Raw genomic sequence first — 19,275 nt, forward strand, 5'->3', positions numbered from 1 at the left:
TCCAGCCCTCGAACCTTCTCTTCCAATATGGAGACCAGCTTGCACTTTGTACAGACAAAGTCGCTTCTGTCCTGTGGAAGAAAGACAAATATGGCACAACCTGTGCAGGTTACAACAGCTGATCGCTCACCTTCCATATCACCTTCCCCTTAAGAGCTTCCTCAGCTGTTGCAGTAACTAGTCAGAGAAACCCACAGATGAAAGCCTCAGTGTGCTCGCCCTAGGCAAACTCCCAGGCAAACGCCCTCTGTTAGCCTCTGCTGTTTGCCGCTCAGCTGGTTTGCTGCTGACTGCCCTTATATACCAGTCAGGGTCACTCAAGGCCCACTTGGAACAAAGCACTCCCAAGTCACACTTTTTTCAAACAAACAAGCAAGCAATCAAGCACACGGTCAAACTGACCAACTGTCCCAGCAACAGACACTCAGATACTCACCAACACAGCCCCCCTAATGCAGCACTTAGCGTACTTCCTCTCGGACAGATCCCAGACAAACGCCCTCTGTTAGCCTCTGCTGTTCGCCGCTTGATTCTTCTACTCTTTTCCCTCGAAGGAGTCACATGTCTTAAAAGCATGCCTAGAGGGCGTATGGTTACTAATTTTTGCCTAATTAGTATTTTAGAAGGGGCAGGAGGGGTGGTACTGAACGAAGATCACCCCACATATGTTCTTATGTTGCTTAGGCTGAACGGCATGATTAGATATTCGTAGTAGCCATATAAAGTATGAAAGATGGTCTTCCACTCATCTCTCTCATGCATTTGCACCACATTATAGGCTCCACTCATGTCTAACTTCATGAAAATATGGGCTGCCCATAACCGGTCTAAGAGCTCATTTATAAGTGGGAGCAGTTTCATACAGTTAACTTCTTCAGGGCCATGTAGTCAATACATGGCTGCAAAGAGTCGTCCTTCTTCTTAACAATAAAGTTTGGAGAGACCTCTGGGGATGTGGACAGGTGGATGGCACCCTTCTGAATGTTCTCCTACAAGTACAGGTGGATAGCCTGAAGTTTCAGGTTCAAAGAGAGCATATATGTGACCAAAGGGATCTTGGCTTTAGGCTGGAGATTGATCAGGCAATCGGAAGTCCCATGTGGGGGCAGGATGTCTGCCTTCCTCGTCCCAGAAACATTGGCAAAGTCACAATATTTGTGGGGGATCTCGGCCGCAGCAAGTGTAGCTGTAGGGGGCGGTCAGGGTCCTAGCAGTCTTGTTCCTTGATGATCAAAGTCTTCCAGTGGGTGACATGAACCACAGAGCATACTGGTCTGGTTCTCAGATCCTGGGAGGCAGGATAACCGGCAATACTGGGAGCTAAAGTGTAGGGTCTCCTACCAACAAACGTGGGGGTCATGGGTGGTTAGCCAGGACATGCCTAGGATGACCACTCATGGGAGCCCAGATTAATCCAAATTGGAGTGTTTCCTGATGTGCCCGGAGGGTGATAACCTTTAGCGGCAAGGTCTGGTGGGTTATTGTTCTGTGGAGAGAAGAGACCCATCAACGGTCTCGATCCGATCTGAAGAGTTCTTGTGCATGGTGGGAACTGCATGGGCTGTGGCAAAGTTCAAGTCCATAACATTACCTGAGGCCCCTGAGTTGACTTGGGTCTCTAGTTGAATTTCTGAGCTTATCAGCAGTTGAATTATAGAGATATTTCAGAAACTGACTTGGGGGTCCTGCTGTGCCCATTATGGCCCATGGGTGCTGTTAACTACTAGAGGAGAGAGAAGACCTGTTCTGCCTGGATTGATTCCTTGGGGCATGGGACTTGGTGTTTCCTGGCCCCAGTTCTGCCCAAGTCTTCACCAGACACATCAAGGCAAGATGTCTGGGTTTCCTACAGTATAAGCACAAGCCTAATGCTGGACATCGGTGTTTCTCAGATTCAGAGACTTGTGGACAAACCTGGTTGGCTTGCTAGAGCTCTGATGCCAGCGAAGAACCTCATGGCTCCGGTGTCATGAACTGGAAAATTGAGGTACACTTGTGGTGCCGCTCCATGAGGCAATCATTGATTCAGATGCACAAGTCAATCAGATCAAACGAGGCAGAGACTCCACCTGTGTGAGCTTGTCTTTTATATAATTTAATCCTAGGTGGAAATGCTGGTGCTGTGCCGCCTCATTGCACCCGATGGCAGAACCCAAACAATGAAATTAAGTGGCATATTTGGCAATGGGCCGATGTCTCTGCTGTAAGGCCTGAAGGGTCGTCTCAGTGGTTGGTATACAGTTGGGGTCATCAGAGATAATGGATGTGGCTTGAATGAATTCCTCTAATTGTCACAAAAGGGGGCTGGACTGTTCCAGGAGGGGAGAAGCCCAGGCCAATGCCTCCCCAGTCAACAAGCTTAAGATGATCCCCACACAGGACTGGTCCAGTAAGAACAGGACCTGATGTTGGTTCGCGAACACCCAAAATGTGTCCCGTGTGCCATCAATTTGTCAGGCAGGAGAATCTCAGCTCTGGGGCGGGAGTGGAGTCGGAGGAGCCAGCAGAACAACTTTCACCTGCAAGGCCAAATTCTGTGACTGCAGGACAATTACTTGCACCTGCACATTGTGAACAGCATCCGCCAGTTCTGCTGGGGCCTTAATGGGGTCCATGCGTGCTCCAAGGACCCCTGGTCCTGATTTTTTAGGGCTGTTCAATACGTCAGGTGACTGGGATGAGGGTGGTCTAGCTTAGTGGTCAGAGCAGGCGTTGGGACTCAAGCATCCAAGCCAGGGGACTAGGGTCAGAGCCAGAGTCAACAGTCAGAAGCTGGAGCCGAGGTTCAAACAGGAGGTCAGGAACAGGATATCAGAGCCAAGGGTCAAGCTGGAGTCAGTAGCCAGAAGCCAGAATCGTGGATCAAACCGGGGAGCAGAAACTGGAGCAAGCAGGTGTCAGGCAAAGAGGAGTTCAAGACAGTGGCAGGACAGAGGCAAGGCAGGAGCAGCAGGAACAGGGTAAGAGAGGAGCAGGCACAGCATTAGGCATGAGCATTGAGCAGCCAGTTAGCTGCTGTTGCCGCTGGCTTAAGAACTGGGCCGCTGTCCCCTTCAGCTAATCATATGGCATGACCAATCAGGCAGTCTGCTGCAGGCCAGCTATCCTGATGAGGCCACTTGGAGACTGGCTCTGCTGCAGGCCCTGATTCCTGACAGATCAGTATTTTTAATCTTTCAAACTGGCCAGTTAAAAGGTATGTGTCTGGATGTTCGCTTCCAGAATGTGGCCACAGACCATAGTGACCCAACAGGACCCACAAGCTAGTGGAGACTTTCTGTTCAGTTTTCACAGTGGTCCTGTCCTAGAATGTGTAGTGCTTTTGTGTGCTTGCAGTTGAGGTCATGGCTTTTCAGGCAGTTTCTATTTAGGACTCTGTAACCATGTGTCAAGCTTTAGTTCAGTGCAAGTAGAAGGGAGGGAAGCAGAGATGGATGTGTAAGCACTCATATTCTCAGGGCAGCCCTGGGCCTACCTGGCCATAGCATACATTGATTGATTGACATGCAGGCTAACCCTGGCTTCCTCTGACCTGTGAGCAGATGGGAATTGGGGCAGGAGTTGCACTCGTTCAGGAGACTCCTTCACCCAAGGAAGCCACCAGATCACTTTTTTGATTTTTCTTTTGTTTTTTTTGCCTCCTTTCTTTTCCTTGTAACATATGCAGAAATGAAATGCCACATCTCATGTCAACATATCATCGAAGCTGTGAAGCTGTGAAAGCCAGCAGGGAATTCTCAGACCAGCAAGGCCCAATTCTCCTTTCACTCACACCACTGGCACTCCATTGACTTCAGTGGAATTACTACTGACTGGTGCAGGTGGGAGTGAGTGGAGAATCATGCCACAGTCACTCCTGCCAGGGTCATTCAGCCACTTTCCTCATAGGTAACAGAGGGTCCTGTGGCACCTTTTAAGACTAACAGACGTCTGTTAGTCTTAAAAGGTGCCACAGGACCCTCTGTTACTTTTTACAGATTCAGACTAACACGGCTACCCCTCTGATACTTTTCCTCATAGGGAGCAGTTCTGAATGCTGACTTGGGCAGTGGATGTGGGAGAGGCTGGTTGGGGGATAGGGAGAACTGGCTGACTTGGAGGTGCAGCCAAAGGGCTCAGTCAGTGCCTAGGTCGATAGCAAATAAGGACTAAATGAATGAGTTTGTTTCCATGCAGTTGACCTTCTGGGGCTGCTGAAGTGGCGGTCAAAGCCCAACCTCCTGGCTGGAAACCTCCAGAAGCTAATGAAGGTGGACGGAGGAGAAGTCATCAAGGTAAGAAGGATCCTTGGCAGCCTAGCTCTTCAGAGCTTCTCCTGGGCCAACCCCCTTTGTCCCACAGGAAGAACATCCCATATCCCCATTCCAAACAGCTGCTGCTTTCCACCCCTTTAGAAAGAGAGAACTGGAAAGTGAAGATTCAGCAGGCAAAGCCTGGTGAACAGGCCCCGGGAAGAGTGGGCAAGGGAGCTGACGATTTAGCAGTGAGGATATAGGCCACTGCCATGCTGAGTGGCGTGTGTAGACGGCTCTAGCCTGGAACAGGGAGAGGCTATCCTTTTCTCTCTAGCTCTGGGAGACCCCACCTGGGATCTGATGCTCAGCTCTGGACACCTCATTGCCAGAGAGATAGTTACTGACAAACTGTTTGGAGCTCAGAGAAGAACCACAGAAATATTGAGGGGTCACAGGCTGAGTTGTTGCTGATATTGTAGTGACATCCAAGGGGCCTAACAGGGATCAGGGCCCACTGGGCTGGGTGCAGCTCAGGCAGAGGGAGGCAGGTATGGGAAGAGACCAGGGAGCCACAACAACTGGTATGTGTGCTCCCCCTCAGAGCAGCCACCTGCTCTGTTCCACTGCCTGCCTCCGAGCGGCTCTGCTCCCCTTTTTACAGCCCAGCCTCCAGCTTTTGCAGGCTTTGCAGGGGTGTCTGGGCAGGGCTATTCCATAGCTCCATGGAGTTATGGGTAACCATCACACACCTCCTACCGCAGGTCATGAACGGCCAGGGAAATGCTGCCATGATGCTTCTAACTTGGCCTTTCATTGGCAAATGGTAGCAGATATGGGGAGTTTCTGTATCTCTGAGGGGCATGAACCATGGTGGAATGAGGAGGGATCAAATGAAACAAAGAAAAGGGGGGATTTAGGCCAAGTATGAGGAGAACTCTCCTGTCAGGGAGATGGATAAGGATGGAAAACTGTCTTCCAGGGAAGAGCTGGGATAGGGTGAGTTAACTGATTTAAATCAAGTGATTTAAATGACCTATTTTAATCATGATTTAAATCAGCAGGCAAGAAACCTTTTAAACTCATCTATTTTAACTGTGTTTTGCATTTGTAATTTTCCTAAAGAGAGGTTGATTCTCATTGGTTGGAAACCACTAAATATGTTGATTTGCAGCCAAATGTAGTCTTTACACTAAATTTGGTTCTTCTTTTTGCTAACCAGGAAGATACACTGTATCTATACACATTAATTTAAGCTATTATATAACCTAACTTACATTTATTCAGCTTCTTAATTTTTACATTTTTATTGTATTAGAAAATGTTGAATGATGCATTTCTTATTTGCTTGATGATTAATTTTTTATTTGTGATTTGTATCAAGCTGTATTTTAATGGAAATTCAAATTCATTAAAATAGAAACAGAATTTTTAATTAAAACTACCTTAAATTTGCTGAAAACAAGAAAAAAGTGTACTGAAAAGCTTATCAAAACATGTTTTGCATTTAAGACTGATTTATAAAAGTTAATGAATTGAACTGATTATTTCTGGTCAGTGTCCTTCAGGATTTTAGAACTTTTAGATCTCATCCTCTCACACCTACTTTTTATTCATAGATTGGAAGAGGAAAATAAGCGTTCTTGCTTTTTCCACTCCCAGCTGTTTTCTTAACTTTGAATGAACTGGTCATTAAATGGAACTAGTTGAATAAACTGAAAAAAAGAAAATATTCTCTGCACTTGCAGAAGAGGCTACTGCTATCAAAAGCTAGTGTAGCCCTTCAACAAATTCTAGTTTGAGTTCTGAGTGAGTCACTTCCACCAGTTCAATGCTTTGACTTACTTTAAAACTTGAGAGCAAGCATGTACTGCTTAATATTCTTCTTTTGCATTTAATTTAAATGATTTTAGTATATTATAATGAACTTAGGCCCTAATATAGGTTGTCAATTTAAAATTTAATTTTAAATATTAAAAAATAAACTTGTATTTAATTTAAATAAAAAATCTGATTTAAATAAAATCCTCTGAATTTTTTTAAAAAATAATTGATTTTTATCTCTCTGGCCAGAAGCACCATACTGGAGAAAACTGAGGTGAACAGATTATAAGGGCCAATATTGCACAGGGACTGAGGAGTACGTTTCTGTTCTTTTTCGAGTATATGTCCCTATGGGTGCTCCACTGTAGGATGCGCGCACACCCATGCACTCTTGAGTGGAGACTGTAAAGTCTGTGGGCCCAAGCCTGCACAGAGCAGCTCCTCGTGCTCCCATATGAGGCATGTAGGGAGGAGTGGACCTGCTGCCACTCACCTGCAGCTCGAGATAGAGCATTTTCCAGCTTCCCACCTTTCTCACTTATTGTGAAATGTTCTTATTTAGTTATTTGGTTATTTTTGTCATTTTATTTTCTTTCAGCACAGTTGTGCTTTCAAAGGGGGGTTACTCCTTTTTTCAGGACTTTAGTTAGTGCTTGGGCATGCCAGGTCATGCTGAAAACCCCACCTGGTATTTAAGCCTTGCCAGGCCTGCTACAGGTTTTTTACCTGCAGCAACAGGCACTCTAGCTGTCACCAGTGTCTTGGAGATACCCACATCCCATCAAAGTGCAAGGTCTGCTCAGTTTTTAAAGGCAGGTCTAGAAAGGATGGAGAGGCTAGGGTGAAGTTCCTCCTAATGGTACGATCCATAGTCCCTGAGGGGTCTGCTCCCACCTCCCCAGTACATTGGCCTGAACCTTTCAGGCCACTTTGGTGACTATTGGAAACCAGTTGGCAGCCCAAGAAACTAAGTCTTCTAGGGAAAAAAAGCCTCTTTCACTTTCCAGAGAAATGAAAAAAATCTCACTCCTGGGAGACTGACTGCAACCGATACTGAGACATCAGTACTGCATAAGTAGTAGTTGTGTGGAGAAGTCTTTTATTCTCAGGGTAGCTTCTATCTCGGTTCCTTCTGACGCCTCTCAGCACTGTGATGTATACAGGACTACTCCCTGGAACCCCTGGGAGCAATTCGGTGAACAGTTTTACAGGGTGCCAGCTAGAAACAAACCCCAACATCCACTGCATTATGAACAGGCACCATAGAGCATCCCCTGGTACCACGTGCCTTTGGTAATGAGAAAAACACAAGACGAATAAGAGCCACAGACTGAAGAAAACTCCCCTCCTTCAGCCAGGTCCTCTTCCTCTCCATATGAGGCAGTAATGCCACCACTGCCCTCTTACGTTGATGACTTTAAGGCTTTCCAGGACCTCATGAAACACCTGGCAGACTCCATCCAGATTCCATGAGAAGAGGTACAAGAGTCCCAGCACTCCCTGATGGACATTTTAAACATCACCCCCCCCACACCCCACCCGCTCCTGAGGGAAAGTTTGCCCTACCAATTACTGAGGCACTGTTATTGCCTGCACGTGCTCTATGGCAAACACCTGCCACCACTCAGCCCACCTGCCAGAGGGCAGATAAAAAATATTCAAGTGAAGGGAATGGATCACTTCTTCCACCATCCTGCCCCTCATTCCCTGGTGGTGGACTTGGTCAATGAGAAGCGTTACTAAAGCCAGGCTCATTCTAGACCTTTTCCTTTAGACAAAGAGTCCAAATGATTAGACCTACTGGGCAGGAGGAGCTACTCATTGGTAGCTCTTCAATTTTGAATTGGAAACCATCAGGCCTTGATGGCAAAATGAGTCTTTAGCAATTATTCTACGTTCACACACTTTATTGAACACCTGCCACAAAAAGACCAATTTCAGTCCCTTGTCTCTGAGGGTTAGTTGATTGCAAAACCCTCCTTGTGGACTGTTCTCAGTGCTGCTGATACAACTGAAGACCTTGCCTTTGAACAACCAAAACTCCTCACTCCATATCCTTACAGATTCAAGAGCAACGCTACTGTCCCTGGGAATTTATGTGCCTCAACAAAGAGACATTTTAGCAGAACTTAAACTCCACAACGTTCCAGACTTTCCAATACTATGCACACCAGTCCCTTCCTAGCCCTTTGGAGCCTTTGAGGAAATTCAAACCTCAGAAAAGCAAACCACCTCCCTTTACAACTACCCAGTCTACACCCCTACGTAAGGGATGGTTTTGATGCCTTGGTTGAAGGCGTTGAGCAACTTTTCCCCCAGGAACCTCTACTGTACAACTCTACTGTCCATCCCTCTTTTGGAAACTGACTGTTCCATTTCCTACCTGCCTGGGAGTAGATCACCTTAGACAAATTAGAGGTGGATATTAGAGGTTATTAGAGGTGGTCAGCATGGGTTATTGCATCCACTTCATTTATCCATCCCTGACCCTCTCCAGGGACCCTTATAAGGTGATAAGTAACAGGATAGATTTGTCAAGAACAAATCATGTGAAACCAACCTGATAGCTTTCTTTGACAGGGTAGCAAGCCTTGTGGAGAGAGGGAAAGCAGTAAATGTGGTATAACTTGACTTTAGTAAGGCTTTTGATCCTGTCTAGCATAATGTTCTCAAACAAACTAGAGAAATGCAACCTAGATGGAGCTACTATAAGGTGGATGCATAACTGATTGGAAAACCATTCCCAGAGAGTAGTTATCAGTGGTTCACAGTCATGCTGGAAATGCATATCAAGTGGGGTCCCTCAGGGATAGATTCTGGGTCTGGTTCTGTTCAATATCTTCATCAGTGATTTAGATAATGGCATAGAATGTACACTTATAAAGTTTGTGATGATACCAAGCTGGGAGGGGTTGCAAGTGCTTTGGAGGACAGGATTAGAATTCAAAATGATCTTGACAAACTGGAGAAATGGTCTGAAGTAAATAAGATGAAATTCAATAAGGACAAATGCAAAGTACTGCACTTAGGAAGGAACCATCAGTTGCATGCATACAAAATGGGAAATACTGCCTTGGAAGGAGTACTGCAGAAAGGAATCTGGGGGTGGATCACAAGCTAAATATGAGTCAACAGTGTAATGCTGTTGCAAAAAAAGCAAACATCATTCTGGGATGTATTAGCAGGAGTGTTGTAAGCAAGACACAAGAAGTAATTTTTCCGCTCTACTCCACGCTGATTAGGTCTCAACTGGAGTATTGTGTCCAGTTCTGGGTGCCACATTTCAGGAAAGATGTGGACAAATTGGAGAAAGTCCAGAGAAAAGCAACACAAATGATTAAAGATCTAGAAAACATGACCTGTGAGGAAAGATTGAAAAAAATTGGGTTTGTTTAGTCGAGAAAAGACTGAGAGGGGACATGATAAGCTTTCAAGTATGTAAAAGGTTGTCATAAAGAAGAGGGTGATAAATTGTGCTCCTTATCCTCTGAGGATAGGACAAGAAGCAATGGGCTCAAATTGCAGCAAGGGCGGTTTAGGTTGGTCATTAGGAACAACTTCCTGACTGTCAGGGTGGTTAAACACTGGAATAAATTGCCGAGGAAGGTTTTGGAATCCACGTCATTGGAGATTTTTAAGAGCAGGGTGGACAGACAACTGTCAGGAATGGTCTAGATAATACTTAGTCCTGCCTTGAGTACAGGGGTCTGGACTAGATGACCTCTCAAGGTTCTTTCCAATTCTATGAGTCTATGATTCTCCCAAGGAGCTCTTAAGGCAGGAGGTACAATCTCTTCTGCTCTTGGGGATGATCAAACCAGTTCTACACAAGTTTGTTGGAAGAGAGTTCTATTCCAACTATTTCCTAATCCTCAAAGAAGATTAGGATGGAGACCAATCCTTGATCTCAGAAACTTGAACACCCATGTCCTTTTTTAGCACTTCAGAATGGTGGTGATAGCCATAGAATCATAGAACTGGAAGGGACCTTGAGAGGACAACTAGTCCAGTCCCATGCATTCAAGGCAGGACTAAGTATTATTTATATCACCCCGACAGATGTTTGTCTAACCCGCTCTTAAAAATCCCCAATGATGGAGATTCCACAACCTCCCTAGACAATTTATTCCAGTGCTTAACCACTCTGACAGTTAGGAAGTTTTTCCTAATGTCCAACCTAAACTGCCCTTGCTGCAATGTAAGCCCATTGATTCTTGCAATTTAAACCCATTCCATCATAATTCCATCCTGAGATCCAGGAAACTGTTTCATCCCCTTTGACCTATTGGACGCCTACTTTCATGTAACCATCCCTCAAGCATTTCCCATGTTTTGTAATATGCTCAGATTATTACCGGTATGGAGTCCTCCCCTTCAGACTCTCTACAGCCCCAAGCCTCTTTACAAAGGTCCTCTTCTTGGTAGCTGCCTGCCTACATCAGTGGGGCATCACAGCATTCCCAGACTTGGACTACTGGCTCCTCAGGGATTGGTCAGCTCTAGAGGCTCAGTTGGCAACCTCCCAGGGACTGCCCCTATTTCAATCCCTGGGTTTCTGTGTCACTCTGAAGAAGCCTACACTGACTCCGGTCCAGAAGACAGAGAGTCTAGAGTAGCTCTGTTGAAGTCTAACTGTCAGCGCCTGCTTGCCCAAGGAGTGGTTCTTTACTATGTCCAGTCTGATTTCAACAGTACAGTGCAGCCCACAAATAACTGCAAGGACCTGCTTACAACTCTTGGGACACACATATGCCTCCATGTTTCACATCTCATGTGTCTCAGGAGCCTTCCGACATGGCTAGGACTGTGTACACCCCAAACAGATATAGTCTCTCTAAACGCATCACGGTACCTCCAAAAGGCCTGGACTCTGTCAGGTAGTGGAAGGAGTTCCCAGTGACGGTCTGCATGGGAACTCCATTCTCACATTCCCCACCCTCAAAGATCCTCACAACAGATGCCTCACTGTTGCAAAGGGGGGCTCAACACCAAAGGGCCACAGCCAGGGGAAGTAGTCTGCACAAAAGGCCATGCTCCACATCAACTTCCTAGAGCTAGGAGCGATTGGATATGCTTGCCAACATTTCCTTCACAGCGTACAGGGTCACTCCATCAGGTTAGTGCTGGACAACAGGACAGCAATGTACTATATCAATCGGCAGGATGGAGCAAGATCTCAGTCCTTATATATAGAATTGCTAAAACTCTGGAACCGGTGCATTTCCCATCAGATAGAAATCTCAGCAGTTTATCTACCAGGCCTCCAGAATACAATTGCAGACTCCATCAGCAGGAACTTCCATCAGGACCACAAATGGGAGCTCAACGATCCTATTTTCCTCAGCACTGTCCTGGCCAAGACAAGTACTCAAACCTCCTTCAACTCTGTGGCAATGCCTCTCTGCCTTCCCTTCAGGAAGGATCTCCTGCCACAGAACTCAGGGACCCTGGTCCATCCCAATTCCTTATCCTTAAACCTGAGTGTATGGTTCCTAGATGGCTCTTGGCATGGAGCTAACCTGTCCAGTCAATTCTCCTATCTAGCTGGAACCTACTTCTTGCAAAACTTACCTTCAGAAGTGGAAATGCTTCCATTCCAGGTGTTCTCTTCACTCCTCTTCTCAAGCATAAAGAGCTCTGCTTTACAAGATCCTAGATAACTTGTTGGATTTAAAGACACAGGGTTTATGAATTAGTTCAGTCAGAGTACATTTGGCCACTATTGTGGTCTTCCACTTGCCCACCAAGGGCTTCTCAGTTTTTGCCCATCCTCCTACGACTAGATTCCTTACGGGCTCATACAACTTGTTGCCTCCTGTACAGAGCCAGGGCCCCCAGTGGGACCTTAATGTGGTTCTCAATGCCCTGAGGAAACCCCCTTTTTGAAACTATGGCTACCTGCTCTCTCCTCCACCTCTCCCTCAGTATTTCATTCTGTATAGCCATCACTTCAGCTAGACAAATGGAAGAACTGGGTGCTCTCATGGCAGACCCACCATTTGCTACGTTCTACAAAGATGAGGTTACACTACATGTTGTGATAACTGGGCCTACACATTTACTTTAATTGTAAGGTGAACTGGTGAAAAGTAGGTAAAGGTTATCACAACAGTCCCCATTCTAGCTTCCTCCCTAAGGCCTCTTTGGAATACCATATTAATCAGGAAATCTGTCTACCAGTGTTCTGTCCAAAGCCTCATGCCTCCAAGGAGGAAACCAGCCTATCTACATTAGATCTTAGTAGGGCTCCCGGCTTCTACCTGCGCAGGACTAAGACCTTCAGGGCCTCTCCCAGACTATTTGTATCTTTTGCAGAGAGGATGAAGTGACAGTCCATTTCCACATGAAGACTGACAAAGTGGGTCTTGGGTTGCATCTTAATGTGCTGTGAGACTGCTGGAATACCACCTCCTCACAGAGTGACAGCACACTCCACTAGGGCTCAGTCCACATCTATAGCCCTCGTGAAAGATGTTCCCATAGTTGAACTCTGCAGGACTGCAACTTAGTCCTCTGTCCATACTTTGCCAAGCATTACACTGTCTTATCTGCTTCTGGAGCTGACATGTTTGGTGACACAGTCCTCCACACTGCCTTGGAGCTGCTTCCTCAGCATCCACCTCCGTGTTCAGTTACTGCATAGGTATCGCCTATGGTGGAGCACCACAGGGACATGTACTCAGAGAAGGAGAGGTTACTCCCCTGTCCAGTATCTTGAGTTCTTTGAGATGTTTTGACCCTATGGGTGCTCCACCTCCCTCCCTCCTCCCTCTCTGCTGCAGAAACTCTGGCTTTGCAATTGAGAAGGAATTGAGTGGTGACAGGGCCGTGTCTCCCTATATGCCCTTGTATGGGAGCACAAGGAGTTGCTGTGTGAAGACTTGGGCCCACAGACACTGCTGTACTGTCTCTAGTGAAAAGCAGACAGGCCTGTGCTCATCCTATGGTGGAGCACCCACAGGGGCAAAACATCTCTAACTCAAGTTACTGTACACGTAAGTAACCTTTTGCTTTTCTTTCCTTTGGGCTGAGGTGGCATTTGGGATGGGTCAGGGATCATACTAGGGGTTATCACTCAAGCTCCTACTCTTCTTGTGTCTCCCCCAGTTCCTTCAGGACACCCTGGATGCCTTGTTTTCAATTATGATGGAGAATTCAGCCACGGATGTCTATGACACACTCATCTTTGATGCCCTAGTAAGTAGGTTCCTGTTTCCCCCAGGCCAGACCCGGAACCCCTCTACGCTCCCACCAATTGATCTATCTACTGCCAAACTTGTTCAGTTGTTTACCCTCTCATTAGCTCATTCTCCCATCTCTACACAAATCTCCCATCTCTACACCAATGGAAGGCAGTGCACTTTATTCTCTGCAGCGGTGGGCAGTTCTGACCCAGCAGAGGAACTACCAGTAATGTCCAAAAGAAATTCCTCAAAAACAGGCAAGATCACAGACTGGGAGAAAAGACTGAGGAGACTCTTGAGATATCTAGCACAGGATTTGGTAGATAAGCTGGAGGTAGATATGCTGGAGGGTAGGGATAGGATACAGAGGGACCTAGACAAATTGGAGGATTGGGCCAAAAGAAATCTGATGAGGTTCAACAAGGACAAGTGCAGAGTCCTGCACTTAGGACGAAAGAATCCCATGCACTGCTACAGACAGGGGACCGAGCGGCTAGGCAGCAGTTCTGCAGAAAAGGACCTAGGGGTTACAGTGGATGAGAAGATAAGTCAACAGTGTGCCCTTGTTGCTAAGAAGGCTAATGGCATTTTTTGGGCTGTATAAGTCGGAGCATTGCCAGCAGATCGAGGGACATGATCGTTCCCCTCTTTTCGGCACTGGTGACGCCTTGTCTGGAGTACTGTGTCCAGTTTTGGGCCCCACACTACAAGAAGGATGTGGAAAAATTGGAAAGAGTCCAGTGGAGGGCAACAAAAATGATTAGGGGGCTGGAGCACATGACTTATGAGGAGAGGCTGAGAGAACTGGGATTATTTAGTCTGCAGAAGAGAAGACTGAAGGGGGATTTGATAGCTACTTTCAACTACCTGAAAGGGGGTTCCAAAGAGGATGGATCTAGACTATTCTCAGTGGTAGCAGATGACAGAACAAGGAGCAATGGTCTCAAGTTGCAGTGGGGGAGGTTTAGGTTGGATATTAGGAAAAACTTTTTCACTAGGAGAGTGGTGAAGCACTGGAATGGGTTACCTAGGGAGGTGATGGAATCTCGTTCCTTAGAAGTTTTTAAGGTCAGGCTTGACAAAGCCCTGGCTGGGATGATTTAGTTGGGGATTGGGCCTGCTTTGAGCAGGGGGTTGGACTAGATGACTTCCTGAAGTCCCCTCCAACCCTGATATTCTGTGATTCTATGATTTGCCATACTTGATCAGATCATGTAACATCCTGGAGCCATCTAGCCATGGCCTGGGATCCTTTTAGATCTCACAGGACCAGCAAGGTTGAGTTTTGTTGTAGAGGTTGCTCTCCCTGCAGAATGAGTGCTGACTCCAGTGCCCCAGAGCGGCACTAAGATGTGTAGTGTTGAATCACATCACTCTATTCAGTAGGGAGCATTTTCCCTTCCCAGCCAGTACTTGCCCTAATGCCTTAGTGCAGTGCTAGGGGCACTGTGCTCCAGCAAGTAGTTTGAGTGACTCAGTAGAGGGTGCTTACTCCTGTGTCAGGACTGACTCCAGTACCACAGCAACAAGGTTCTGAACAGTAAGAGTCCCAGAGCAGAATGACTGCCGTGTTCCCATCTGAGATGGCTGGTGTGAGCACTGGGGGAAATGAGCTGTAAATCATAGAATAGAAGGATAGAAGTCTAGGGCTGAAGGGACCTCAAGAGGTCATCTAGTCCAGTGGCTCAACTTTTCCAGACTACTGTACCCCTTTCAGGAGTCTGATTTGTCTTGCACACCGCAAGTTTCATCTCATTTAAAAACTACTTGCCTACAAAATCAGACATAAAAATACAAAAGTGTCACAGCACACTAGTACTGAAAACTTGCTGATCTCATTTTTATCATATAATTATAGAATCAATGGGAATATAAATATTGTACTTACATTTCAGTGTATAGTATATAGAATATAAACAAGCCATTGTATGAAATTTTAGTTTGTACTGACCCTGCTAGTGCTTTTTATGTTGTCTGTTGTAGGCAAATATTTAGATGAGTTGATGTATCCCCCGGAAGACCTCTGCATACCCCCAGGGGAACATGTACCCCTGGTTGAGAACCACTGATCTAGCCCCCGCACCCACGCTGAGGCAGAATTAAGTATACATAGACCATCCGTGACAGATGTTTGTCTAACCTGCTCCTAAAAACCTCCAATAACAGGGATTCCACAGCCTCCATTGATAATCTGTTCCATTGCTTATCTATCTTTAGAGTTAGAAAGATTTTCTTAATATCTAACCTAAATCTTCCTTGCTGCAAACTAAGCTAATTACTTCTTGTCCTACTCTTGGTGGACATGGAGATCAATTGTTCTTCTTTGAATGGATTCAGATGTGTATTCCACTCAGGTATGTGCGTATGCAGTGTACCAGAGCCAGAAGTTTTTTGCAGCATTACCTATTGTCAAACTGGTTCTCACGTCTTGAGTTACTGCAGGCAACCTCAGGGCAGACTGCTGGGAACCAGGTCACAGATCCCAAATTGGTTATGAGTTTTATACTTAAATTTCACCAACCAATTATCAACTATAAACTCCTCAGGCACTCTAACAGCCTAACCATGGAGTGACAGTCCTGTTGGGCACTCAAAACTGTCTCACCCACCTTTCTGATAGGTGGTCCCTTACACCAAGAATCACAGCAAGATTCAGGTTACTTCCAGTCCCAAAGGACCAGTCACTTACCACAGGTCAGTTGCACCTTAGATCTCACACCAAAGACAATGCTTGTAGCCAGGGCCGCCGAGAACGGGTTCGGGCCCCTGTGAAAAAAATTTTTGGGGCCCCCCCAGCAAGGGCGGACCGGCTAAACAGGGCCGATGGGGGGGGGAGGGAGCCGGGCCCCGCGTCCCCTTCCGGACTGCCGGGCCCCGGTAATTTGTACCGGCTTTCCCCCCCCGCCCCCAGTCAGCCCTGCTTGTAGCCAATCCTATAATAAACTATATTAAGATTTATTATATAGGAAAAGGAAATAAGTTATTTACAGGATTAAAGCAAGTAAATATATATGCACACAAATAATTTCCAATCTTGCGTTTCAAAAGGTAATAGAAGCTTCTGTAATAAGCAAGCTCTATATGTTCTTTAGGGCTAATCCAGGCTAAGCAGCGGGGGATCCTTTGCTTATGCCTAGAAACCTTGCCCACTAGAGTCCAAGCAGCACAGAGATATAGTTCCTTCTCGGTAGGGGTTTTTATCTCTCTCCTCCCTTGGACTCTGAGCTGCCAACTCAGCTGAGGGGAGGAATTCACTTGCATGACTCACCTTCATGGTGTGAAGAGGGCAAAACAACACAATGCCTTTTCTTCTCTTTAATGTTCTACAATAGTCTGTCTGGTGTTGATGAACCTTCCCTGTTGGGCAGGATGTAACACCTTCTGCTGGAGACCAGCACTTCACACTAGTTAATGTCTCTCTCCTATCTGGTGATTTACACAGCTTCAGAGGCTCCCAACACAACCACTCAACTATTACCTTACGATATCAGATACAGATGTTATAAGTCAGATTAATGCAGGCAGCAGTTCACAAGCATTCAGTCAAGTCTAAACACTAAACACATTCTTATCATTCTAATAATTATTTTAACAATACTAACACACAGATGAGCCAGACTGATTCAAGGTATGTATTTGTCAGTTTTTCATACTGGCATGGGGACCTTGGCATAAGCTGACACCTGGTCTGCCAGTGTCACACTCATCATGGCAGTGCCCTATACCTCCTCGTAGTACCACCCTAGTCTCCCTCAGTTCCTTTTAATGGCCAGTGGCCGCAGTCAGAATTCCCCATGTAGTTCTTACTTTGTTTTGCTGCTCATAGCTAGTTTAGCTTCTTCCTCAAAATAGTTTGTAATAAGTAGCAGTTAGTACCTGTAGTTAGGTTTTATTGAAAGCTTTCCAGTTTTTTATTTAAGAGTTACTAGTTGGGCTTAGTGGGATGCGGAGCACGGTCGGCATGCAGCACTTTACAGGCTTCAAGCACTGCCTTTTGTGTCGGGTTACTAGTTGTAACAGTGACCCCGACACACGTTTTCTTGCACCTCAGTGAGGGACACATCAAAGAGAGGTGTAACATTTGCCACACCTTCAAAAAGTGAGCGGAGATTGCCAGGGATCTGTTCTTCCAGCAGGACCTCCTTGAACAAGCCATGAGGCTTGCTTTGGCAACGAAACCAGTGCCAGATAGCTCTGTCCATCCTCATTTGTCCACCAACCTTGCGGAAGCCCAGGATAGACCACTGGACTCTGACTCCTCTCCAAGAAGGAGAGGTGGTTCGTCCTCTCCTGGGGTTCCTCGCAAGACAACCCAAAAGATGGAAAGAGGTCGTTTTTCGAGTGCTTGCTCATATCCATGCCAATCAGGTGTGTGTGCACCGCATGCACAGTTCGCCAGAAGTTTTTTTCCCCAGCAGCATCTGTCGGGTCGGCTCTGGAGCCCCCTGGAGTCACCCCTTCATGGCGCTGCATATAGGGCCCCGCCGCCTCTCCAGTTCCTTCTTACCCTCAGTGACAGGTCGTGGGAGCGTTTCATCTCTCGTGTTCAACAAGCGATCCTCTAGTGTAGTTTTCTGTAAATAGTTAGTTTAAAAAAAAGTTGTTAGATATTTGGACTTGGGGTATGGGGGGGGGGTGTTTCCCTCCCCCATTTCCTGTCCCTCTCCTGGGCCCGGGGCAGGCCTCGGACCCAGGGGTTTAAGCCATGTGGGGTTTGCCAGAAGTCTATGCCCAAGGGCGACCCACGCTCGGCTTGTCTAAAGTGCTTAGGGGAGGTCCTATCAAACGGACAGGTGTAAGATCTGTAGGAGTTTTCGCCCCCCGCACGAAGAAAGAGATTCAAGTTACTGCTAATGGAAGGAGCTCTCCGCCCTCAGTCTGAGTCGAGCCCCCTGGACATTCAGCGTCCACGCAGCACGCCGGCTTTGGTCCGGGAGGAGCTGAGGAACAACTCTGGGGTCAGAGACCCTCGGCACCGGCACTCCCCAGGGCCGAGCACGGCGCAGGATCAGTCTCGGCACCGCTCACAGTCTCCAGTCTCAAAGAAACAGCACAGGAAGAATGATGAAGGGCACTCTCCTTCCCGTGCGAGGGAACGGGAACCACCCAAGGGAGAGCAACTGATGCAAGACCGCACTTCCCCTCCAGCTCAACAGTCGGCACCATTGACTCCTGGCCCACAGGAGCGACTGTTGAGTTCGGTGCCACTGGGGAGACACAGGTGGAAGATTTGGACCTCCCTTCCACACCCAAAACTTATGAGGCGGCGCAGGACCTGATAACTCTGACAGGTCCACGCTCTCCCGATCACAGTTTTACGGCACCGGTCCCGAGTCCCCAAATGACTGAGGCCACCAGTGAAGTCCAAGGGCAAGCCGGCTATGACTCGGCAATGGTCTCTATCGCCCCAGCACTGGTCCCCGGCACTGATGGGCATAGTGCCACCATGGTCTCCGCATGCGGACTCATCGGCGTCCGAATAAGACACGGACTCATGTGTGTCCTGGAGAAGCCGGCGCCATGGCTGATGGCACTCCCAGACAGCGGGGATGACTCAAACTCAGTGGCTCTTCTGGATCTGATGGCTTACCAACAGTCCCAGGGGTCTGCCTCGGCACACTCCTTTTCTACTGGCGCTAGCGCCACAATCGGTACCACGCCTGGCACCCAAAGCAGGACCAGCGCCGCACCCGGCACTGTACCCGGCAGCACCGTACCTGGCACTGTGGCTACGATCAGTACCACGGAAGGTACTGCAACCAGCGCCATGGCCGGTACCCTGGCCGGCACCAACCTGGACTCCGATTTGGGGCCAGAGCCGTAGCATTTTGAGGAGCCAGTTGGGCAAGAGGGGCACTCCGATGTTCAGGGCTCCTAATCATCGCCAGATGAGGCAGTGGCAGGAACATCCTCGGAGCCTCCCCCTCCCGACAGCAGAGCCCACCTTGAACTTCTAGGGCGGGTCGCTCAGAACCTCAGGACACAGATGGAAGAGGTCACCAAGGTGTCAGACCCAATGGTGGACTTTGTATCTC

The 19,275-nt window shown here is 47.3% G+C and overlaps 1 protein-coding gene across 1 annotated transcript in view; it reads left to right on the forward strand.

Annotated features, from left to right (window-relative positions):
* LOC117878454 (dedicator of cytokinesis protein 2-like) overlaps nucleotides 1-19,275 on the forward strand; it is a gene marked incomplete in the record, with an annotated part of 325,642 nt that overhangs the window by 97,099 nt on the left and 209,268 nt on the right. The window contains 2 exon segments of the mRNA XM_034772650.1: nucleotides 4,177-4,274; nucleotides 13,164-13,253. Coding sequence (XP_034628541.1) covers nucleotides 4,177-4,274; nucleotides 13,164-13,253 — 188 coding nt within the window.

This window comes from Trachemys scripta, chromosome 5, assembly GCF_013100865.1.
Source record: "Trachemys scripta elegans isolate TJP31775 chromosome 5, CAS_Tse_1.0, whole genome shotgun sequence".
NCBI lineage: Eukaryota > Metazoa > Chordata > Testudines > Emydidae > Trachemys > Trachemys scripta.